The 26,101-nt window shown below is 43.1% G+C and overlaps 1 protein-coding gene across 1 annotated transcript in view; it reads left to right on the plus strand.

Annotated features, from left to right (window-relative positions):
* Positions 1–21,531, plus strand: part of LOC109640640 (heparan sulfate glucosamine 3-O-sulfotransferase 3A1) — a 30,178-nt gene extending 8,647 nt beyond the window's left edge. Inside the window, exon 2 of the mRNA XM_020104746.2 lies at positions 19,004–21,531. Coding sequence (XP_019960305.2) covers positions 19,004–19,625 — 622 coding nt within the window. The 3' untranslated portion in view covers positions 19,626–21,531. The remainder of the gene's footprint in view (positions 1–19,003) is intronic.
* Positions 21,532–26,101: the final 4,570 nt, after the last annotated feature.

A 26,101-nucleotide genomic window follows, 5' to 3' on the forward strand; every position in this document is an offset into this window, starting at 1 on the left:
AATGGAGGTGGTGAATGGAGAGAGAGTGACAGAGTGGCGTTTAATCTGCCTTGAGGGATGTTTCATTCAGACAAAAGTGCTGCAGATCCTCGGCATGCGCCGTTTTGAAAAGCTACCTGGTTCCTCAAGTTGAAATCCAGCTGTTCAAACAAACGCTTAACACAAAGTCTATTGTGTTCCGAATAAACAAGGTTGCATGTTACAAAAGAGATGTTTACATCGTTATAATGCCTGTTTTCTCTTTACATGGCATCAATTAAAATGTATTAGAGATATTCTTAGAACTCACTCGGAGCAGTTTCTCTCTTTCATCAACTCAATCAAGAGTCATTACAACCCCAGCTGCTCTATTTTGAATTTCCACCACCATTTTATGAAAAGATGGTGTACAGCTTTTACTAACTACCCCCCCAAATGTCAGGCTGCTTGATTAAGGAGAGGAATGTGTTAGAAAATGAGTTTGCCACCCCAGACCCGTTTATTGATAGATGGAGTGCAACAGCACAGTCTGCGTCTTTCTACAGAAAGATGGAGGAGGGTGATAAAGGGTGTGTGTGGCACAGAGGCCGTGATTGATATGCCCACAGAGGAGTGCAGGGAAGCCACCCAGTAATTCAATTAATCTTAACCTGAACACCAGTAATTGCTACTGTAACTAGCTCTGACTGTACATTAGACAGGAGGGAAATTGCTGTCAAAGGAACACGTCTGGCTAATAGAAGCAGGAAGCCACATCCTTGGTGCTCTGGAGTTGCACAAAGGGGCTTCTCCTTCTTTACTATTATCCTTTCTCCGAGAGATGAGTATTTGCATGTTAATGAGCACGGGGGAGCAGTTTTTAGGGAGAAGTATGAGAGAAGTGAGAGATGCCAGGAAAATCACTCTCTTCTCAGTTTCACTCTCTCTTCAAACGTTCACACACATTGTTCTGCATTCAACATAAATAAAGAACCATTGGAGAATCTAGAATTGTCTTACATTTGTTGAAATATGCTTATTTGCTTTCTCGCTAGTAAAGATGGACGACGTATCTCCACTTCCTCCCTACTATCCCGAATTGAAGCCAAAATATCTCGGTTAAGAACGCTGCCATCTTGCATCATTTGACAGAGCCAGGTTTGCTGTTTCCTTGTGTTCCCCATCTTTATGCTAAGCTAACCTGCTGCTAGCTGTGGCCACATATCTAACATGAGAGTGGTATTGATGTTCTCGTCAAACTCCCGGAAGGATAGCAGGGGCACATTTTTGCAAATTAGGAATCTTGAATTTAAATAGAAATGCAGTCGTGTCTCTGAGAGCTTAAAAGTCTTGCAGTGCAGTGCTGCGTGTTATTAATCATCAAATAAATAAATTCAATACATCAACATCCATCCATCCTGCTGTGAAGGTAAATGCTTTGTGTTGAATGGTCACTGCAGAGCCAACAGCCTTATGATGCCCTTCTGGTTTTCTTCCAACAAACAGGTGTACTCTTTATTGGCTTCAATGATCCGACCGGGTCATTGTTTGTCTGGTCTTTTGTGTCGAGCTCATGTTGAACTCCAGGACAAAAGCTCATCTATTGTCAGAAATCCTCTGAACACACCCTGGTGATATTGATCCTATTGTTTCCTGTAGGAGCAAGGCGGAGGTCTGAAGGTGTTGACCTGTAGAGAAAGGAAGACACGACTTCTTTATGAGCTGATTTTATGCATTCTCTGGAAATTGGACACCTCGAGAACAGCGCATAAATCAAGTTTACAGTAAAATCTATTTTCCTCACCCTTCTCCGTCCCATTTTTTTTTTTTAGTCAAACTGTCTCATCCGCCTCTGAAAAGTACGAGTTTCCTTGCGTTCAAGCTCCCGATCTGCTGCCAAACATTTGTAAAAACTGGCCCCGTTATATTAATACCTTATGTTTCATTTTCTGCATTATTTCAGTGCTTTGTGTTTATGCAGCTGGCTTGTTCTGGGTCAGCCTCGGTCAGTTTGGAGGGTGTAGGGTGCATCAACACTGTGGAGCTGGCGGGACTTGACGTGAGCCCAAGTCATTTTAAGCGTTAAACATGTGGTGGGGCTGCGGCTCATTATATCATTATGTTGTCAGGGCGATTGTTAATTCTGACATCTTTGATTCAAGCAGTCACATCCTCCTCTGCGGTTGCAGCAGGAGGAGGAGGAGGAGGAGGAGGAGGAGGAGGAGGAAGCCGGTTATTTAGAGCCAATCAGCAGCGTGGACAGATGTACGAGATAGAAGCTTGAGAGTCTTCGCTATTGAGACGGTTTCGTCTGCAGCTTTCTTCCGCCACCTCCTCGAACACACCCCCACATCAATTATTAATCCAGCCAATTAGCAGGGCTGCATTATTCACCGGGAAGCTGCGATCACATCCATTAACAACGGCGCCTCGCCTCACTTGTGGCACTCCCACAGTCCCTTCACCCAGTGGACATATTTGACCACCAAATTCTGTTTCCAGCAAATTCAGATGGGGCTTCATTTAGTTTTTCCTTTTCCTTTTTTCAGTTGCTGCAGACACAGAAAATGTCTGATATGAAAATATTTAAACTATGTACAGCAGTTTGAAAAGAAGGAAACTTCATAATTCCACTTAAAGGTTGTTTAATCTGGACAACGGTTTTTATTTGGAATATTTACCTCCGTTAAGTATTTCATTGGTTAGTTAGCGAGATTATGCAAAAACTATTGAACAAATTACCACGAACCTTAGTGGAAAGCTTCGGTGTGGGTGAGGGACGGACCCAGGACATCTTGGTGTGGATCGCACCACTGTAGCACCTGTTACTATGTGAAATGTAAACGACGGTGACAGCTGGAGCCTCAGAGACGTAGAAAATTTGAATTTCTCAGACTAAATAGGTTTAATTTTTTTATCGGTTAAATAAATTAATAGAACTTTCATCCTTCAACTAACATGATTAACATTGTTTACAAACGACAATCATACATTATTCCATCTTTAGCTCTGAAGAGGAAGAGGAAGTCATATTTGTGTCTGGCCTCCTGCGGTTTCCCACAGCTCCTCGAACAGAGCTGAGATTGCTTGTCACTGGGATTTATGGTCCCACAAATCGCTGAAAAGAATCACTTCCTGTTTTTCCTGTGTTTACCGGACACACAGGCGCGCAGGCCTCGCATTCGATAAAAAGTGATTTATTTTCATTTGCTTATCTGCTTAATTGATGTCCCCCAGGCCTCCCTGGCAGCCATAATTTCATTATACAAACAATTTAGAGAAGTTTGATTAACACAAATGAGAGTTCAGGGCCCCCCCGTAGGTTTACATGTTGTTCCTACACATTTGGAGTCACGCTCTCCTTCACATTGACAACGGTTCAACCCTTGTACCACAGTCATTAATAAGCACTCTCTATCACAATAGACAGTAGCAAGAAAAAAATGAATTATTACTCTATTAATCACAGTGAATGTTGTTGTGCTATTTTGCTTTGATTAAAAAAAACACCTAACGTCTGTTTTGTTTTAATCCCAGCGCTGTGACTTAACATGCGGTTCACACCTTCCTGAGCTCTAGTCGACTGGAATGAGCAGATATGATGCTGATATAAAATCCTGACCCTCAGCTTGATTCTCATTATGGCCGCGGAGATGCAATTGTATTGATTTCATAGTTTAGGATTCACAACGAGCATTGATTTACAGCCCCTCTGAGACAACTGCGTGCAATTAGGCTCATATCGTCAAGGGGTCACGCCACCATCACCTCAGCCGTAGCGGTCCTCACTGATGATTCTGTGCTTTGTTTGTCCCACTAAATGTTATGTGAGCGCTAATGGAGAGTCTTCAACACACATGCACTGGAAAGCACGTATCCATGCGCACGTAGGTCACACACACACATTCCCGCACAGACTCTGTGGCTGTCGCGGGCAGGTCTGTTTCTGACATACCATTTATTACATCATATTATTTTCCACTCAGCCCAGCAGCAGCAGCAGCAGCAGTGAATTTTCTCTTTCACCGCCCTGCTTTTGCTCTTATGTTTCATTTCTCTTTCTCGTATCCAACTGGCTTTTAAAAACAGGGGTCGGTCCTGGCAAAGCGTAAATCCAGCACGAGGGATTTCCACCCCTCACCCACAAAGCTTTTACTCCTGGCAGTCGAGTGCCAGTGAGCGTTTCTAGCTCTCTTTCTCTCTGATGAACTCTTGGATGCATATGACAAACAAAATTGCACTTTAGAGGAGCGTGTTTGAACAGATAGGTGAATGTATGAACATGCACACGCAGACACATAAGCTGTTTCACATATGAAGTCCAGAGAATGGCCACAGATTGGGGTCTGCAGCAGGAGATACTCCGGTCCAGGTGAGCTCCTGCTGTGTTCTCAGCTTAATTATCCAGAGTATTTACTCGGAGGCTGGAGAATGTCCGCAGCAACTGACTCGGACATTTACGTTCTCACATACAGCTACTCCAGACAGATTCAGGAGATTATCCGAAGTTCAGTGCATGTCCGAAAGCAGCTATACAAACTAACACTCTCATGACAAACTCTATGAAGCCAATGCTACAGCAGTTGTTTGCAACACTTTCACATTTGCTTCACCGCCATTTATTCTGTGGGGTCGGTATTGCATTACAGCCCCATAATGTAAATGCAAATGTGATTGAAAGTGGTTCATAATAGCCTCCATTCCACTGTCATGAATATGAATGGAATTAATATGCATTTCGTTTTGCTTTGCTTCTTTTCTCCGTCAGTGTGTTCTCTTGAAGGATTGTGCACACCCGGCCCCTCCTTGCCATTGTCTTTGCACTCTATTTATTTGTTTTCTAATTGTGATTTGGATGGACCGCATTTGTTCACGCCGCAGCCTCTCTCTGCATGTGCGGCACATCCGTCATTCAAGCCTGGCAGAGTTTGACTCAATAACAGCGCAAATATCCAGCCATTATCTCTCTGTGGAGCACTCCCTCAATGTTAATGTGTTTTTAGGACGATTAAATCAGTGTGAAATAGTGAAAAAATAACCCCCTGATTGATAACATGTGTCCCCTCCCCCTTGAACACCTCATTTGCCATATCCATGGCAGTGTAGCTGGGGACCCCGGGTACATGAATCCACCAGCTCACATGAGATTGGGTTACAGCGCTGTCTTGGTAATCAGACAGGCCTCGGTGAGAATTAGAACATTCGTTATTGGAATGATACGGGAAAGAGCTACGTAGGCCTCGCCGCTGTAATGGCGTAGATAAATACACCGCAGACCTGCTCGTAAAGGAATGAAGTGCAACATCTCTCAAGGAGATAACTGTTAATCTATAGCCGTTCAAGTGTAAGAGCCTTTTTTAGTCAGTCTTCTGGCTCAGCTCCAAGGCTTAACCATATGAGCACTGGAGGTAAAGTATTAAAATGAAGCATACGTTCTGCAGAAGAACCCAATCATCTGGATCCCGTGGCAGCAGGCTTAGAACTGTTACTGTGCATTACGGCGCCTCTCTCTTCTGCTCTGTCACTCACGATTAGCACTGAGCGATTCAGTTGAAATCCCAGTCATGGTCTTAGTAAGAATATTTTTCACAGGAATATGAGTAAAACCTTTCCAGTGGGATTGTGGTTGGGTACAAAAACACGGTGATAAAGTAGTTTCCCGGAAACAGTTCATTGATTGATGACTCACATAATTTTTCAACCAAAAACACTTTCTCGTTACACCTCGCCTGTAACTGCTGCGATCTGCGACGCCACCTGTGGGACCTTAAAAATGGCAGTCGTAGCAATCACTATGTGCTTTCAGATGAACCAGCTGGTTCGGAGGTAATGCTGAAATATTTGTATTTGGTGCATTATACGGAAAGTAATAAGCACAGAGATGGTACTCTGACTAATAAAGGAACTAAGTACAACCCCGTCTGAAGCATGCACCTTGTGCAAAGACCTTCTTTCTTTCGTAATACAAGTCAAAGTAGTAAGTAATCCATCATAGAAATCCAGGAACAGAACACGAAAGTGAAATAAAAGAAGAGATTCCTTGAATATGGCAGGCAAACCAAATCTGGGTGGATTTTGAAATGGATCATCACTTGCGTTCCTGGTTTTGTGTCATTCCTTTTTTTTCTCACTGTCCAGTTCCAGCAGAACGACCTTTATAGCAGAGAGAAAGAAGAAACCGTCACTACACTACGTGCATGGTTCTAACCCCAACAATGAGGTTTTGCCCCGTAATTACTTTCTGTTTCTAAAACCATCCATCTTTGCTCACAGAGAGTTGACAGACTAAAACATTAGCACGTTGTCAGCAGCTCGTCAGAAGCCGCAGTTCTCCGTTGCGCTTCATATTATCTTGCACCCTCAGTCCGGCTTCCCGGATGGGGTTACCTTTCTACCGTCTCTTGAGGAAGAGGAGGTGTTTTCCTGGTTTGTGACCAGTTTAGCTCGACTGTGATGGGGCCTCCTGGTTTCTCACTGGGGGTCTGCTGAATTCTGGGTCACAGCCCAGCCCCAGGCGATGGCTGGCCCCACATTAGCTTCTTTTATGTCGTTTTAGCCTCTCTGACATTCCACACTGGGTAATTTTTACTTTTCCTTCAGCTACAACCTGTTCTTCATCTTGCCTCACCTCACTGGCACTGCTTCCCATCACCACGAGCCTGTGCAACTGGTGCTGATAGCACTGCGACCTCACACAACTCAACATCACCTGTTCGTTATGCATGGCCCTGCTGCCTCAACAGAAATGAGCAGCACGAACTTCCATTTTCCCTGGGCTATTTATTTAATGGATAATGCAAGGGACGCAAAATGGAAATCATGCATTCGACCATGTCTTTAACCCCAGCTCCTCCCTGGCTGCCTCCCCGAACTGCATACATTCTCATCTCCGGTGAGCATAAATCATTTTGGTAACCTGTTATTACCAAACTCATTATTTATTCACCAGGAGGTTTAAGGTGAAGCAAAGAAAATCCCTATCAAATATTTAAAGCTCCTCGATGTGAGTAAGCGAACATTATCTTCATCTGCCTCCGTCTGTTCCTCCGAGCAGCAACAATCTAGGAATAAAAAGCCGGGGCGATTGTGTGAGCCCGTATGTAATGAGTTTATGTCAAAAGAAGTGATAAGAGGGAGCATTCATACATGCTAATCTCTGCCTCTTCTGTGGTGGCGGGACAGTGCAGAGGGTGCGAGCTCACTGGTGTGCTCTCGCCGTGGCTTGGCACAGAGATGAGGGAAGCGATGTGACGGTGCCAGGCGCTTTGTATTCCGAGCTCGGGTTGTAGAAGGATGGAACGAGGGAAGCAGGAGGAGGGAGAAAATGAAATGGGGTGAGGAGACAGCGAGGAAGAGAGCTTGGAGACAGTGTAATCACTTCTACACTCCCCGATACTGCTGTCTGCCTGATGCTTGACTCTTATCCCCAGCATTCCCTGCGCTGCCCTCTCCCAGTATCTAACAATGTCTTTTCTTCTCCCCTCTCTCTCTCTCAGCGCAAACAGAAACTCGATCCTGCAGGTTTCATATGCGATGCATATGTGCAGCACTGTTTTGCTATCTTGTTAACTTTTTGTTAAGCTAGGTAAGCTTAGACTCTTGACTCCGCGTGCACCTAAAACTGTTTAAAGTTAACTGTCAAATATTTGGCTTTCATTATGTCACAGCTATCGGGTTTCATGTGGAAATTATGTGTTACTGACTCCTGCCCTCTGCCGCCTGTAGGTCCTGAGACAAAGTACTGCAGGGGAGAGTAAAAACTGAAATGCAATTCAGCACGACGGCAGTTTGAACCCACACCATCGGCCCGCTGCTGCGAGGACGTCCACGGCGTCTGAGAGTAAAATAGAAAGATGGTCTGAGTTTACAGCGAGACGATCTGCCAGCCCCCGTCTACTCCAGCTCAGTTGGCTAAGATACTACCTGACTAATTTTGGCTTCTCTATATGCTGCATTTGAACAGAACAATGACTCCTTTTCAGAAGTCGTTCTATTTTAGAAAATCCCAGGCGGTTTACAGTCAGGGCTCTCAGAAGTATGCCAACAAGACTCAGACTTGGGCTTTCAACCTGTCAAATTCTTATTTTAATTGTGTGTGTGTGTGTGTGTGGTACAGTATGATTTGGAAAGCAGCTGTATTATTATTAGTGCACTGACATGCTCACCTGTCTTGTGGCTATGAGATAGAAATACAGTGGAAGATTAAAGCAGCCATTCTGAATAAGATTCTGGTTTTGAGGACACACGTGACACCGTCGCTACGAGCGTTTCATCTTGTGTAAATGTGAATCTGTGTGGTTAAAGTGACGTGACAAATATATTCTAATTTATAATGTAGTTACAGCGACACACACACACACACACACACACACACACACACACACAGCTCTAAGCTTCAAGTTCAATCCCTAAATATCTTTTTTCAGATTTTTACAGATCGACCTCTGTCTTCACATTGTCTGTGAAAAGGTAAAGCTAGAAATGTTCCCTGTTATTCTATACGTGAAAATCAACAATAAGATGATAATATTAATAGATAGTGTGTATTCTCAATAGCTTTTCGAAATCTCTTAAAATACACGTTTATGAGCGACAACTTTACAGCAAGTCACATGTTACTCCATCAAAATGAATGCTGGGAATGTAGTTTATGTTTTCTGCGGAGGAGAGAAGTTGAGTCTAGTTCGAGCTGCAATCTTCTGTCCAATCCAAACCTTCACGAGAAAACTAACTAACTAGCTATCTGAACCTGACTCGACCTTCTATGTTTTCCATGATCACAGGCATGTGCAGAGTAAGAAATCAAAGAGATCCCAGCCAACGTGACCGAACCTGACCTGAACTCTAGCCAGGAGCTTCCTTTGCCACCTCAGGCTTTTTAACTTTGACATTCACAAACAGATTGAAGCATCGTGTCTCCTTTAAGATTTACATCCTCGAGGAACCAGTCACAGATGCGTTAGGGATCTCTGACTGCACTTTTGGTTTTAAATGGGATTTGAATATTGTTATTTTCATTGGCAGCCTTTTCTTTACTGTAAATGCTGCACAACAATGAAACCTTCTGAAACTCTCCTCCCTGTATCGTAGGTAACCATGACACTGCGTCACTCGTCTTTACAGGAGCTCCCCACTGGATGTTAATCAACTGTTATGGTGAAACACAAACCATAGCAAGTCTGAGTCACAGTGTAATGAAAAACAGATGCAAGTAAAAGCAGCTCAGGGTTGAAGATACTTAAGAGTTTTGCAGAGCATCGTTGTTCCCTCGGTCTCAGGGTGTTTACACCAGGATAGGTTAATGGAGGATGTACTCCACATTGAGAAAAATAATGAAATCGCTTTTAAGTGAACATTATAACAGAGTCACGCTTTGCTGCATTATTAATGCATTTGGATGCAAATTTATCTACGGCCATATTTTGAGCAAATCACCCATCGGTTAAAGCACATTCCCAAGATTAAGACAATCAAATGATCGTCAGTGGTTCTTCGCGCTGATAATGAAACTATTGTCCAGGATTATACTGGCCTGTGTTTAGTGAGAGGGAGGGGCATGCTCTCATTGGTTGAAGATGGACAGTACAGTTCAGCACCAGGTGAAAAAGATAGAAAGAGTCAGTTGGTGAAAACTGAAGAGGAGGATTTTTTGTGCACGCTTGTCAACAAAGAGAGACGGGGGGGAGGGAGTGTTTAGGTTTTTTCATTTTACAGCTGTGCTCATAGAATGATCTGAAACCAGGCTTACGTTATCAGACTTCAGCCTTTTAGCCACATTCTTGAATCACAAGCGAAGGCTCTTATGTCTTTTTTCTTTTCTCAACGAGGCCAGTAGCAGCAGCAGCAGCAGCAGCAGCAGCAGCAGCAGCAGCCGCAGCGGCAGCGGAGGCGCACACGCTCGGGACGCGTGCCAGCAGAAATGAGGCTCGTCGCGGATATCTTTTTAGTGACAGTCTGTGCGGCGTATTCAGCAGACTGAAATGTTTATATTGAATGTTTCAGCAGCTTGAAAATCACCATGGTAATGGTCCCAAAGACAAAAGCCCTAGCCTTTTGTCATGGGTAATTATTGCAGAGCAGTCCCATCAAAGCCTTCCATTTGGCTCTGAACAAATTCACATTTAATTTTGCTCTCATGCATTTGACACAGGGCTTTTTTTTTTTTCTTTTTTTTTTTTTTGTATTCAAATCAGCCGCAAATGTAGAATTTAAATACCCATTGAAATGGTTTCCGTTTGAGGCGAGTGGTCCTCTGTGATTTTTTTCCTCCGCCTCAGATTATTCCAGTAGAAGAAACTATGGAGGAAGGATGAGGAGGGCTATAGAGGGACCAGTTCCCCAATGAAGCCACCTTCACTGTAGAACCGAACATTCAAGAGACACAATACCTTGAAAATGAGCTTTGGTATTAAGCCCAAGTTTAGGTGTCTTATCTCCCCCGAGCTGATGAGACCTTAAACACTGACTTGGCAGAAAGAAAAATAGCAGTGAGCCGTTGCCAAAGCTGATCCCGCTGAAGAGTCATTTCCACATGCTCTGTCTCACACACGTGTAACTCCGAGCAAGTGGGTCAGAGAAATATGAAAAAGTAATGTGAGCTCCGTGTCTGAGAATCCGCTGCTAGAGGAGACACATTCACCCCATGTGATGACATTAGATACAATACAGAGCTCGTCTTCGGGTTATATTTAGTGGTTAGCTCTGACTTTATAGTAATTTGTTTTAAAGGAACATAAATCACTAATATCAAAATGTGACCTCCACTCCTCTGGCTGCTTTCAGGGTGTGTGGGTTTTTTTCAGACTCTCCAGGCAAATAACGTCTCGTGTAATTCTCAGGCTTTTTCTTGGTTTACTCCGACCCAACGCTGACACACATCCAAGTGGTCGCACGTCGCTGTAAATTGCACCAATGCACATGGAAATCCAAAGGAGTAAAGGTACGGAGAGCAGAACTGAGCACGGATTAACATTCAAGCGCTCAAAAGCACCAGGCGAGGCGTATATTTTCATAATTCACTCAAATCGGGGCATCGCTAACAATGTCTGAGCAGCGCTGAGAGAAAATAAACAGCTCCAGGCTGCAGGAAAATAAAATAATAATATAAATCAGTGAATATCTACAATGTTTGAGAAGTAGGGGAATTGGATACAATGATTCTTGCAGCACGTAGCCTACATAGAATCAACTATTTCGCTTTGTTTTTTGTTGCTCCTCTTGTGGGTTGGCTCCAGTGATGTCACCACAGCACGTAGAGAACAGTTGGTCGTGGTCTCCAGAGGATGAAGCCCTTATAATACACAATCAAGGCTCTGATATTTACAATTTAAAACAAAGACTTATAAGAGATATTCACTATGAATAAAGAGGAAAACATGAATGCAACATGCATGAATGCCAAATAATAATGATAATAAAACATATGTTGAGGACAAACTATGTAATGGCACGATTTAAAAAACGTCCAAAGTGTTTTTCTGCATAGTTCAATCTGTAAAAAAGTTTTCTTATCTACAAACCTAGACTCCGATACAGATACTACACTGGGATCAAATTATAAACAAGGTTATAAATGGGATATTTCCATAGACTGTATATAAGGAGGATATTTCTGACAGTGTCTGTTTTCTTTCTTATTTCTATTTTTGCTCTCTGCTCCTCATCACTCTCACCCGTTGTCACCCACCCCACTCTTCACCTCTACCCCTCTCCTCGGTGCTGATACGCAGCCTGAGCGTAGACGGGAATCTGACTCTGCTCCTCGGTGTCTAAAAAGCTTGGAATGGCTTCAGTGTGCGTCCCGGATTCTTTTTTACTACCCTCAGTCACTCTTCCTCCACTGTTCGAGAGGGTGAATTATTCACAAGCAAGTTGCCGTAAAGATAAAGCGTATTTTTCCCTCCCTTATGCAATCAACCTGGGACTTACACTCAGCACAGAGGAAGAAAAAAAAAGAGAAGGATTCTGTTAAAAACACTTCTGATAAATTTATAAGAACATCCTGCAAAGCTAACTCTATAAATGTTTTACTCAATCGCAGAGCGGTTGTTGTATAGGAAAAAAAACGAGGGGTTCAGTGGTGAGGCGGGTGTCCAGCAGGGAGATTTATTTACACTAGATTTTATGTAAAAAATGTTTTTACCACAGTGTATGATACAATATTATTCTTGTACTCATTTATAATGAAGTTCAACCAGTAACAAATCACAAAGGTCTGATTATTTTTTCTGTCCAGACATTATTTATGAGGTCGCTAATATTTCAGTGCATATAAAAAATAGAAATGTTCCAAGTGTAGCCAGACGTTCGACTCAGATAAATTGTAATGGCAACAAGCCAGCACTACTTTTTTTTTTTTTTTAAAGTGTGTGTTATGATGTTTTCACCAGCTACCGCGACTGAATTTGAAGACAAATGAAAATAGACAACACAACTTTGTGAGGGTTTGTACATTTACCATGTTGACTGTTTCCAGTCTGCTTTCGTGTTATTGATTGGTTTTCCTTTATTGTTTTTCCTCTCCATCTCAGCCTATAAGGGAGGACAGGAGGCTTTATCCTCCTTTTTCACATCCCTGGGAAGTTTTTAACAACGTTATTTTATAAATGACGCCAAAGTTTAACTTTAAACCGTTTCCCTCCATCTTAAATCTTAATCTGCAGCTCTCCTCCCTCACAGAACCTCCACAGAACTCGTTCACATCCTGAATGTGAAACATGTGTCATCGCCAATCTGACAATTAATTTTCCGTTTAAATAAAACGCAGACATGTTTTTTAACGTTTCTCATCCACGGTGACATTGTTATCTTGTTTGTCCCCAGTGTCGTGCAGGGTTTCCTTCTTACTCTTTATCACAAGCTTGTCATTTCCCTGAGGAAAACAGTGGACCCTGTCCTCCCATGTCGTTTTCCAAGAATAGACGCCTCTTATCTAGTAATTGTATGTCTCTCAAAATTGCTTCCTACCCCCTACAGTTCCCATGTACCACTCCAATTTCACCCTGTATTTCTAGGAGCCCACCCTGGATTCTTCCGTCTCAACTCAAAAGAACACATTTCCTTTTGATTCACGAATAAGATAATTCGGTTCTGTATTCTTAACCGAGCATGACTCCCATTTTTATTTCTAGCTAATTCCCTCATATTCATCAAACTGAATGATTTTGCTTTGAGTAAATCAATGGGAACAAAAACTAAAACAGGGGCCAAGGTTGTATGAAAACCATGTGAGAAACCCACTGTGTTTTTTTTAGCAATTATGACTGGTTAGAAAATAAGCTCTTTTTAAGTAAAAAATTTTTAAGTGTCCACTGAAGCAATTAGCTACACATGAACCGAGTTGTGCAAAATGTCACAATCGAGTCACAATCGATCATCGTGATGAAAAACAATTCAAGAAAGCAGAATTCAGTCTGAGGTTTTTCTTTAGAACTCTCCACTCGCGTACAAAGGGAAGCAGAGAGAGCATGCAAACTTTCATCAGAATCAAATGCAACAACAATTTTAGTGACTCACAGACCTTTTTTCATAGCTGACATTTTATGGGGAAAATATCACGCCATATTTGAAATCTGAAAAACAAAAAGGCTTTGAAGTGTCGAAACTGGTCGTTCGAAAGCTTGAAAACGAATAAAACAGGATGAAAAAAAAAAATCCAAATCTCTGCAGAACATTACTTTGGTAGGGAAAGCGCAGAAACTTGAAATAAGCACCCCCTACATCCGTTGGCTGGTTAAAATTGGGCGACACGAGCCTCTCACAGTCACTTTGGCAACATTTACATTTCCTAAATTAAACCAAAACTAAAAATTGATGACAGGAAAGACGTGCATTTTATTTATTTATTATTTATTTTCTTGACTCAAGTTCTTTGTATTTAGTTTTGTTTGCTTTTTATTCATAGTTATTTTTGGTTTAACTGTAAAATATCAATCCTCAATTACATTTCTTTGTCAGAAGGGTTTATATAGAATCAGATCATCAGACAAACAAGCTGTAAAGTGCAGGTGTGCAGGCAAAGGTGACATGAGGATTGTAAATCCTGTGCAGGGAGAACAGGGTCAGGTGGACTGATCCTGGAGGACTGAAACCGTCAGGGTCATAAAATGGACGATTATCCTGATCTGGCCTGTCTGCTGCTGGGAAGCTCACATCTGTAATCCCTGAATTATAAATAGTTGGACCTCTCACCATCCAACCAACACATTGCTCTGCCCTCTGCCCAGCCCCTTAAACATGTGATTGTTACTAAGGGAGGTGAATTAGAGTTTATGGCGAACACGTCAGTTTGTCATTCGTTAGTGTTTCTGTGGGGATCCCAGAGTCATGTGGTGCCGGCGATTACAGCCCGCAGGGCAGGTAAAGAGCTGCGTTGTTACACAACGTTGACGGAGCAGTAAAGCTCCGAGTTCAGAGGAATGGCCTTACCCCTCACCGCACAGCAGCCACTACACTAAATCACCCCCCAAACACCCCTCCTCCTGCTGTCTCTGTGACCTCCGCTAGCATTCACTGACCTGGAAAATATCTGGTAAGTCCAAGCCCTCGCTGGCCCTTCGCTCCGCCTGAAAACAGCAGAAATATTGAGCCAATTACAAGATTATTATCTGGCGGTAAGGACAAGGGAACACCGTGGGTGTGTATTTATGCCTGCCAGGCCTCCCTGCTGGAGGAGGAAGAATTAATCAAAGCCTTGCGGGGGAGAAGTGGACAGAACTCATGCCCACTTGCCTCTACGTCTTTACAACTCCCGTCAATTGACAGACATTGGCCCAGATCCAAGGCTACTTCTGAAAAGTCCAGGATAACGCGAGGAAACGGCCCCTGTTCGGAACTGATCGCTTGTTAGCTTTCTACTCCTCCCTAATTCATATGTCATGCTGTCATCTTATGTGTGCACCCGATCTACAGTAAATAAGACCTTATGGTGCGTTCATACTTTTTTTGGCATTTATATAACAGGCAGACATGAGTCACAGCCTGTATGTGAGGGCAGAGCAGAATTGGTTTGCGAGTAAAATTCGTTCAGCGGGGAAACGAAAGCAGCCGTGCATCGGGCCTTTTATTCCGACGTGGTTACTTTATAGACAAGTCTACAAAGGAGGCATTGAGTGATGTACTGCACTTTACTGTGTACATTGGAGTTGGCTTTTTATTAGGGAATGGAGTTGCCTGAACAAGTCCTGGCATCTCTTTCCAGCTAGTTGGTTCCATATGAGCGGAATGACGTACAATTACAACATGTGTTATGTTTTGTCATGTACACAAGCTGTTTGTGATGTTCTTAGTCATCCTAAATGTTGTTTTTTTTATGTGTGTGTGTTTCTGTCCAGTGTTTAAATGCATGCCAGAGCAGGGAATTTGATTTAAGGGTCAGGCCAGGGTTCATGTGCTATGTTTCTTATTTGGTTTGTGGGTCTGTGTCTTGTTTCATGAGTGGATCCCGCTGCCTGGGCTTCATGCATGAGTGTGCTCAGGGAGTCGTATTTTAGCAGCACGATGAAGACATCAAAGCAGAATCTGGAACCGCAGTAAATCTCAAGCACTTGGACGGTTTGTCATCTGTTACATCACCCACCCTGCCAATAAAGTTTCATTAGAAAGCACCGTATGCTTTTGCTGTAGTATGGAAAGAAATACCTTAGTGTACTTCACTGGCTGTAAAACCAAGCGTCTCTTGTTCCTAACTGAAACTTAAGCGCTGAGAACGTATATAACACTGGTGTGCATTGGTCACTTATATGTGTCTCAAAGAAAACGAATCAGTGCTCAGACTGCAACCAACATTTATGTTCATTCATCAATTTACTATTTTTTGATTAATCATATATTTCAAATAACATCCCGAGAGCCCAGGGTGTCATTTTCAAAAGTCTGGTCCAGTCAAAAACTACCTTGGGGATGAGGGAACTTTAAATTGAATTTTTTTCAGTGCAGTGCTGTTTACACATTTAAGTCTGTTTATAGGTTTTGGGGAAAAGACCTGTGCAATGTTTGAAGACAACGGATTTTTTAAATATTTTAAAAAGAAATGTGGGTGCAGCGTTACACCCGGGCCGCACACGTGTCGTAAAATGTCTTGCTTTTCATTTCAGCGCCCGTGTTATCGGATTAGAGCAGCTGTACTGCCCGCTTGAGTGGCGCTGCACACGCACCCAGTGTGGCCCCTTGCGTTAGACAGAAATTATCTTAAAAGAGCTCATCTCTGCTTGAAGCGAGTAATCTGAAGTTACATTAGCTGCTATTAGTAAAAGATTCCAAAAGTGTTATAGAAGTGCAATTTTAAAAAGGAAATTTAGTTTAAACAAGAATAAAAAATGCAGCCAGTATGTTTTTCATATGACTGCACAGATGCACCTGAAACCATTCTACCAGTAACTATAAAATTTACATCAGCCTGAATATGTGAGTGCTTCATGAAGTCCACACTTGAACTTCCAAACATGCCTGTCTTCATGTTGCACACCGTATGACATACACTGACCCTGAAACCCACCGCCATTCCCACCCCGCCGAGTGCCCTCACCACTGTGAGTGCATCGACCAAAGAACAAGCTCCACACATGCCATCAAATATGGATGCTTCCTTTGGTACTGGCTCATTTCTTTTTCATAACACAATAATGTTCTCCTTTGCATCATAAAGTTGTTGTGCTGTAGGGGCCGTTTCAGACGCCTGGTTGTTTCCAAATCAGCATGTTGCCACTATACGCAGGAAGTCATACAGGAAGACAACCTGAATGCCAGCGTCAGAGATCCCCATTTATCAATAATTAGTCTCCGTGTTCTATTATTGACTGAGCCTAGTAGCTGTTGTCTTCCCATGACATTGGGTTTGTCTTAAAGCTTCACCCTGGACTCTTGTGGGCGATGAGGCAGAGCTGATGTGAGAGGAGACAAGTCTCGTCCATAGCTGTTGGAAAGGTTGCAGATACAGAGAGGACTTTAGGGGGGGGGTCAGGTTATGGTCAATGTCAAACGGACGTCAAGACATTGGTGCACTCGCGTTGCTGCTCTTGCTCTTATCGACCACTTCCTGCATGTCACCCTTGTGCTGACCCTGTGATCGGCTCGTCACAGAGAAAACCCACTCAGGCTGCTCAACCACATAAACTGGATGTGTTTTGACACTGGCCTGAGGGTATTGACTTATGGCTTTTAGATCCGTTTCACCTCATGTGCTGAGCTCAACCGGAAGCTGTTTCAAATCCTGCAACAACCCCACGGAAAACTGGCGAGCACTCACTTTGTGCTGGCGCCTCAGTGGACTCTGACATGGTCTTTAGTTTAATTGTCATAATGTCTATCCTAAATATTTTTGGCATGAGACACTGCCCTCGTATCTATTGGGAGAAAAGGAGGAAAGTAGTGTGAAGCGGTTAAAGAGCCACAAAATCCACCGAGTGAGGAGGTCGGGCGGTTTGATGGGTCAAGAAAACACTGGACTTCGGTACAAGAGAAGATTATTCAGTGTTTTCTATCAACCCTAACCCTAGACCCAAATCATTTTTGTGCCTAAACCACAGCCAACCTTAATCATAGCCGTGTCTGAGCAGAGGAAACTTGAATTTGTTCAGAAAGTTATTTATCTGATGTAGGAATGTTAAGTTGTTTAGGCTCATGCTGGAGAAAGCAGCTATCGCAACGATGCTGACAGCTGATGTCTTTTCAAACATGCACTCTGTTTGTAAAGATTGGCCTCAGCAAGCATCTTGGTGCCCTCTGTCTCATTTCGCTCTGTGTATGTTAAACGGAGCATGATTGTTTACCAGCCTTTTTGCAAGGGCAGAAAAACGACGCCCCTCACATCAGAGAAAGACGTTTGATGGTAGGCAGAAGCCGTGCGTTGATTGCGTGTGCGAGCGCTTGACACCGAACGATCATAAACAGCAGATTTAAGTATCGAGCACCCTCCAGTCCCGTCAGAAATTTCAGACAACCTCCCGCCTTCAGGGTCTCAGTAGTTCTGTCACGGGCAGCAAACTGCCCTGGGAGCAGCCTGGGCCACTTTGTCAGCGCCAGTCCTCGGTTTAAACAGCACCAGCCAGGCAGATGAATAATTGACGCCTGCATTCTGTACTTTGGTGAATTTTAAAGCTGTATTCTGTAGAGGCTCTAAATGGCACGAGGAGGGCACGTTAATCATTTATGAGCTGCTTTTACCCGCTTTGCTTAGATTCACTGTCCTGAGGAAGTATGGACAGAGGGGGAGTGGAGAAAGAGGAGTGGAGGGGTGGCACGGACGAATGGATTAGCTTGTTTACCGCCTCTTTTGTGAGTTTGTTTGTGAGAGGAGGCTAAATAAAATCTACACTCAAGTGTTGTGACCTCAGGGTTTGATTAGTTGAAAGTAATTTTGATCTAAATATTCTTTTCAACACTTATGATTGATCGAATGATTATAACACTTAGAAACGGAGCAAGTTCCAAAAACCCCAAATACTTTTAAAGAACACAATTATAAACCACAACTACTGGAAACCTGCAGCATCGAAATAGCTTCTTGATGTTTGTCGAAATAAGTAGAGACAGGAAGGTGATCAATTATGCTGAGAGGGCCTTTTGGCTCAAGTATCAATATTTCATAGCCAGCACTACCATAGTATGGGTATAGGGATTGATATTCTTCCTGCTGCGCTCTACGAGTATGAAGAATACCTCCTTTCAAATACACCCGGGGGAGTCCCGTTCTTGATTTCATAAACCCTCAGGCTACATTAAGGATCACTTGAGGTAGCATCTGCATTCTATCACCGCGAGAATGTCTTTATATCCAGACACGAGCGTGGTGCTGCGCCAAAGCTGCAAATCAACATTTGGTCACACCTGATAGAGATCAAATAAATAAACTGCTGCAAACACGCTGTTAGCAGTGTTATTTTTGGTTGATTGGATTCAGAGTATTTGATGACTTAGCCTGAGTTCATCCAGTTGTAATGTTTATTGTAGTAAGAGAGGTTGTACAAGTATGTCAGTGGCTTGGTGTGCTTCAGTCAGAGGTTCAAAAAAATATCTCACTTTCCCTTCTTCTTTGTTGTTTCTCCAGGGAGCTGATGCCCAAGACTCTGGAGGGCCAGATCACCATGGAGAAAACCCCCAGCTACTTTGTGACCAGAGAGGTTCCCGCCCGGATCTCCGCCATGTCCCGGGACACCAAGCTGATCGTGGTGGTGAGGGACCCCGTCACCAGGGCTATCTCAGACTACACACAGACACTGTCCAAGAAGCCGGACATTCCCTCCTTCGAGAGCCTCACCTTCAAAAACAGGACTACGGGGCTCATCGACACCTCGTGGAGCGCCATCCAGATCGGCATCTACGCCAAGCACCTGGACAACTGGCTGCAGTACTTCCCCATGGACCAGATCCTGTTTGTGAGCGGCGAGCGTCTGATCAGCGACCCGGCCGGAGAGCTGGGCCGCGTGCAGGACTTCCTGGGGCTCAAGCGGATCATCACGGACAAACACTTTTACTTCAACCAGACCAAGGGTTTCCCGTGCCTCAAGAAGGCAGAGGGCAGCAGCAAGCCCCACTGCCTGGGAAAAACCAAAGGGAGGACCCATCCGAACATTGACCCCGAGGTGGTGCAGAGGCTCCGGGACTTCTACAGGCCCTTCAACATGAAGTTCTACCAGATGACGGGACGTTTTTTTGGCTGGGATGACTGAATGTGTTCCCTGTGACACTGAGGACTGTCTGAAATACTACAATGGACGAGTGAGGGCCACTTTCAGAGGGAAAAACTTTTGGGAACAAATTCGTTACATTTCAAGAAATAGGCCTAATATTTTTTTTTTTAAGTTATAATTTTAGTTAAAGTACATTTTGTAAATATCAGAAAATTGAGTTGATGAGGATTGCTCATCAATACAAGCGTGGATATCTAATCTGATATAACTTCTAATATTTTGGTTGTTATATTCTCAAAAATAAATGTATACATTTAGTATCAAAACGTTTTCTCATAGATTTATTTTAATACTCAGTAACATTATTTTTTTGAATTTATTCTTTTAAGTTTTGTATTATTTAAAAACAAATACATGATTCATATAATAAAATCATGATCACATATTGAAATTATTTATTCTTACGAATTAGGGCTGTAGTAATTGTAAAAGAAAACAAAATGTTTGTAAAATATAACAGCCAAAACATTACACAGCAAGTATATGGTTATTATGAAAATTACAGGACTTTTTTTCAGATATATTATAATTTGTTTTCTCACAACACCATTATTTTTGAAATATTACAAACTTTTCTCAAACTTTTGGACTTTACCCTGTGAACTTTCCGACTTTTACTCAGAGATGTTCCGACTTAGTTGTCAAAAAGTTTCCTCCCCGACAGTGTCCTCATTACTCTGTCGCAGAAATACGGCCTCGCCGCTAACCCTAAGCAATATGTGGCTGTTACAGGAGAGAGGACGGTCCAATCTCTCCTCAGTGGCACCCCAGATATGCAATCTTTCACTGTTGCGTTTTTCATCATCAGAGCTGCCTCTAATCCACAATCATGGAGATGTTTTCATCTGAGAAAAGATGATTGAGTTGTTGAGGGATTTTCGTCATGTCTCCCTGCACTATCTGAAGAAACGGTTCTTCCTTCTTTCCTTTTTTTTTTTTTTTAACTCTGAAGTCCTCGGCTGTGAGAGAGAACTATGATATGCAGTGCTTCTTTAAGAAGATGTGTTCAGGGGCTTTTGATAAAAGCTCTTACTGAGTGATTTAATGCCATATTTTAAACATACATAGCTGCTTTCAAATTTTCTAGCAAAAAGAATATGAAAAGATAAAAATATATGTATTTTTGAAATGTATTTATTCAAGAGGAACACAAGCAGTATGTTTGTATTTTGAATAACTCCTCAGTGATTATTTGCTCTTTTATTATTACGCTCCCCATGCCTTTAGAGTATTGTTTGTTTTATACTGAGCGCTAAAAAACGTGTTATCCTCGTGTTAATTTCAGGTCATCCATTCTAACATGTATCTGCTGCACAGTACGTGGACATGTGTGGTCTAAACCTTTAGCGTCAGAGCTGTGACTTTGTTATTTCAAGGGTTGTTTCCCCACATTCAGTTAATGAAGTTACAGGCAGATAGCACTTGCGATTATTCAAGCACCGGCGACTGCGGTGGAGGTAAGAGACCTCCAAAGCGCCTTCCCAGACCGCGACTCAAGTTTCCTCAACATGCCTCCTTGTGAATTGAATACACTTGATGTCACTGGCCTTCCTTGCCTCAAGGCAATGTGTGTGTGTGTGTGTGTGAATGTGTGGAAGTCTTCTCAAACCCAGGGCGCATGAGAACAATGGCTGAGTTGTGTTCCTAATTTCTCTCTACTTGTATTGTGAGCCACTTTCTGAAAGCAGATGTTCTTCAAGAGACACAAAATCAACAGTGTGTTTTGGGGATGAGCATCAGAAAACAACCTAATATACATTTTGTTCTTGGGGATTATATTACCAATCTAACTGTGCTGTTCTGACTGTTGTTTACTCCAAGTTTTAGGGATTTCTAAGGCACTCGTTGAATAAAAGATGTTATATGTAAACGTTTTAATTATAAATTGTCGTTCTGTCGTGTTTTTCCAACCTCTGAAATGTATGCATGACAGCCTATGCATGAGTGCAACAGGATACCGTAGCCACAACGCTGAGGAGAGAACATTAAAGTCATTAAAGTGCTGATCACGCATCTAATAAGCTCGGCTTCCTGCAGAATCATAAAAGCGCTGCGTTGCTTCTTCTCTGTCTTCACTGTTACACCTTCACCTGTTGTCTCCGCTTATCTCCAGCCAGCCCCTGGGGCACATAATCAAAAGAGGCACTGAGAATTTTAAAAGATACTTGGAATCCGAAAGCCTCATTTAGGATGTCCTGACATGTCCTGTTCTGGGGGACAATGTCAAGGGAGTTGGAGACGAACTAGAGCTGCTGGCTTCAAAATGCTCATATTTGTAATTTCACAATCAAAGCAAATTTTGAGATATTCTGTTTCTTGAGAGACAGATACACACATATATATATATATATATTTAATTTATTTTCCTGATTAATGCTACTAACAATCATACTTTTATATGTTGTTATTCACTATTCATTCATGATGGTCGTTTAAAGAAAAAAGAAAGAATAAAACCTCAAACATAAATATATATATATAAATCACAGCTTTCCCTGATGACTTAGCAAACTCTAATTTATTGTAAAGATGTTTCTGCACCTCTTCTCATTCCACCTCTCCCCCTCCTCCTCCAACACCTGTATGTTTTTCTTTGCTGAAGGAATCCCTCGGCCTCGTCCTCCTGCCGTCTGCTGCCTGACTTGAGAAATTGCACTGACAGGCACTTAGCAGATGAATCACGATGAGCGGAGGAAACCCGTCGAAAGTCCACAAATTCTCGAAGCTTATTCGTGCTAGCCCTCGGCGCGCTGAAATAACGTGACGTAAACAACCTTCTCTGAGTCTCGGGAGCAGAGGCTGAGGTCCATTTGTTGACTTGTTCAATTTGCTTGTTATTCCTTGCTGAGGGTGGGAGGGGCGGCGGGGCCTCCTCACCACTGGTTACTCACAGTAATAAACAGAGACAGTTTTCATCCTCCCACTGAATTCTCTGAAGGGCAGCTAACTATGAAAGGGAAAATGCATCTGCTGCGGGACAGCGCACAGACCGCCACTGTCAGGGAGCATTCAGCTCAGGATCGGTGGCACGGACCTGGGGAAAACTTGGAGTCTATCGATTTGAAAAACAGCTTACAGCATGTGGTAGGTTTCTTTTCTCGAGGGTGGGGCGAGCCGCTGCAGACAGACAGGCATTTCTGGTCGCCTTGGAAATCTCTTTGATGTGCTTTTTTTCTTTCTTCTTAAATTCCCAGATTTCTTCTTTTACTCATTCCATCGATGTGGCGTCACTCAGCCTCACAAACACACACACACAGAGAGGGAGACGCAGGAGCACCTGTGTTAAGTCACATTAACACAATTAGCTAGCTTGCACCCGCTGTAACGCTAACTAAGCTACCAAAACCTGCACTCATCCACACCCCCCTCTCCAGACACGCAACCCTCTGCCTGGTTTTGCACACGTGGACGTTACAGAGGTGCGGCGAAAGATGGGTGGGCTGCACGATAACCGCCAGCGCTTTAGAAAAACACAGTTCTGAGAATGTGTGTGTGCATGTACGCCTGCTTGCATGTGAGCTGCCATGAGCTTCATAAAGGCCGTGTAAAATGATCAAGTAAAGGGATCAGGGAGATCGCTTTGAAGAGGAGGGCAGCAGGGAGAGCGGAATCGTTTGCACATCTTTTCCTGAAGTGCACGCCATCACACCCACTTGCATGCATAGTATGTGACTGCACACTTGTCATTTAAGTACACACACACACACACACACACGTGCTGACCTGCTGGTTTCCACACACAAACACCGTCGCCACCCACTCCTGCTCTGCTGAGGGACACGGAGGAGATCAGACCTCTATTTTCTCTGGATCCCAGAAGAGAAGCCCTTAATCCCCGGCCTAGTCTGGGCAAATATCTCCGGCAGGCACACTCCACACACAACCTTAATCAAAACAGCCAGGAGGGTGAGTGAGTCGCACTTTCAATTTCAACTTTGCTTCATCTATCATGTACTCTGTATCTTAGCGAGAGATCTTCCAGCTTCAAAGCAGCATTTCAAGTCTTATCTGGTGCACTACGTCCAGATGTACCCAAGATACCTGTGTTTTATACTCCTGGCTCCAGGCAGAAAAACATATAGGTATTTACATTGAACACACACAGCACGCACGCAGCCATCAACACATTCATTCTTTCATTATACTGATTCAAATGAGGAATGAAAGCCTGATTATTCTCTGTAGAGGATTCATATCCTGGGAGTTTTCTTCTTCTAAACCACACGGCAGATTTTCCTCATTGTGACAGAGCGGAGAGAGCAGAGGACCCTGTGGCCTGCAAAATACATAAAGAGAGAAATGTTCTGCTATGATGCAGCAATCGTTGGTTTTAAGTCTAAAGACGTTCCCATGAAAATGACCAATTGTTCGTTTTCGTGATGAAAAGACATTTCACCAACGGATTGCGTGCCAGTAATAAAATGACGGACATGTTCTTTGAACTGTCGCTTCTGTGCCCAGCGTACAGCAGACAACACACAAAATTAGCAATTAAGATCGTCTGGGAGCAGGACTCTTTCCAGACATGTGTGTTTTGACTTCAGAGTTTTCACGCATCTGTCCCCTAAAAAAAAAAACTTCTTCAAAAGAGCTGCTGCTTCTCAAAGGGCGATAATTGATCCTGACACATGATGAAAGATGTGTTCATGTTAAGCTCAAATTTTCCTTCCCCTGGATGAAAAGCAGGGTGACAGAAATCTAAACAAGACGGCCAGATTGTCTGAGGGGCAGAGTCCAAATCCGTCCTCGAGGGAGGAGACGTTTGTCTCGTGAGTGGAAGTCTCTGGAAGCCCTGCCACTCAGCACTGGAACCTTTTAGTCACAAAATCACTGAGTGCATCTGCGCGGATCAGATTTTCAGAGGTTTTGGAGAATTGTTTAAATGTGCACGTAAACACAACGGACATCATTCTGGTGATGTGAAACCATGTTGGGAAGATTATTTCTAAATTAATTAAGATACTGTGACATTTAAAAGATCGGGTGTTCAGTCGACTCTCAGGAAGTGAATGCTTTTTATTGTTCGCTTGATCAAGCAAAAAACTAAAATGCCAAATATTATATAGTCTCTCAAATTTGGAAACTGTTTTCATTTATATATATATATAAATATGAAAAATCCACCTGCAAACACGTAAAACACAATCATTTAAAGTATATTTTACTTGTGATTCACTCTCATGCTTGTATGTCGACTATGAAGCCAGAGCCTGGAGGTAATTAACTTGTCCTCCCATGAAGACTGCATGGAGGGTGGGGGGGGGGCAGCCTGACTGTCGAAAATCTGAGAAAAGGCCACTGACCAGCTCGTGTTAGTTTAATCACACATAGTCTGCTGTTTGTAGAGAAATAGTGACAGAACATAATTCCCCCATGAAACCACAAACTGTCATTTTAACTGCAATTTGTGGTTTTAGGGAGAATGAGCATGTAATGTTACATTAGCCAAAATGTCTTTTCCCTTAATATTTTTCTCTTTGCGCTGTGGTAGATTGTGATTTTCACTTTCTTTCCCCACATGACGTTACTGTGTTATTTAACACTGTGAAATGGCAGCAGACGAGTGGGGCGGTACAACTGGTCTGTTTATTTTCTCCGAGTTCTACGGTTAATTAAAAAAACGTTGGATAGACGTAAAGTCTGACTGTGTCTTTTGCCTCATAAAGCGCAATGAATCATGGGATATTTTGGGCCGGGTAGGATCCACCCGGTGGAGTCTCTGTTGCTTCGGTGTGGAAGGACAAATTTGTTGGCTGCATTTGTCTGAGCCTTCATATTGGGACAGTCGCGTCGTGTCGCGACCGTCCCAACTGCTTCCGAAGTTTGCGGCCCCCGAACTGAGACACATCTACACAGTGGTGGTTGTTTTAGGGGGAAATTAGCCTGTGTGGCCTGAAACAAATAGCTGTAAATAAATGATTACACACTTATTCCCATTCACTGCACCGTCTCTGTTTGCCTTATGAATGATTGAGGAGTCGCCCTGTTTACCTCCTACTCATTACTGACATCAGCCCATCAGACTCAGAGGTCCTCAACACACACTTTGCTAAAAAAACTCACAAACTTTAAACTGCTTTCTTTTAAACAATCCTGCAGACGACAAAGACGCACAAAACAAAAACTCACACACTTCTTCCAGATAACAGCAACATATTCAGGCATGACCGTGAGTCCGCTCACATTCAGACACGCAAGGTAAAGTTTCTTTTCTTTCCTGTGGTGTTATTCGCACATAAACAACACTGAATTCCAAACACGGCGTACACACCGAGGCACAAGGAGCTGGTTAATAATTGACGCTGTCGGAGTGCCACAGTGCTGAGTGAGTGAAGGGACAGCATGCAAACACCACAGAAGAAAAGTCAAGGCTCTACCGAGTAATTATTTATCACCCAAGGCTACAGCAGTGGAGGCAAAGTGTTACTGGAGAGAGCCAACGTGATGAACTAGCC

This window comes from Paralichthys olivaceus, chromosome 21 (assembly GCF_024713975.1).
Source record: "Paralichthys olivaceus isolate ysfri-2021 chromosome 21, ASM2471397v2, whole genome shotgun sequence".
NCBI lineage: Eukaryota > Metazoa > Chordata > Actinopteri > Pleuronectiformes > Paralichthyidae > Paralichthys > Paralichthys olivaceus.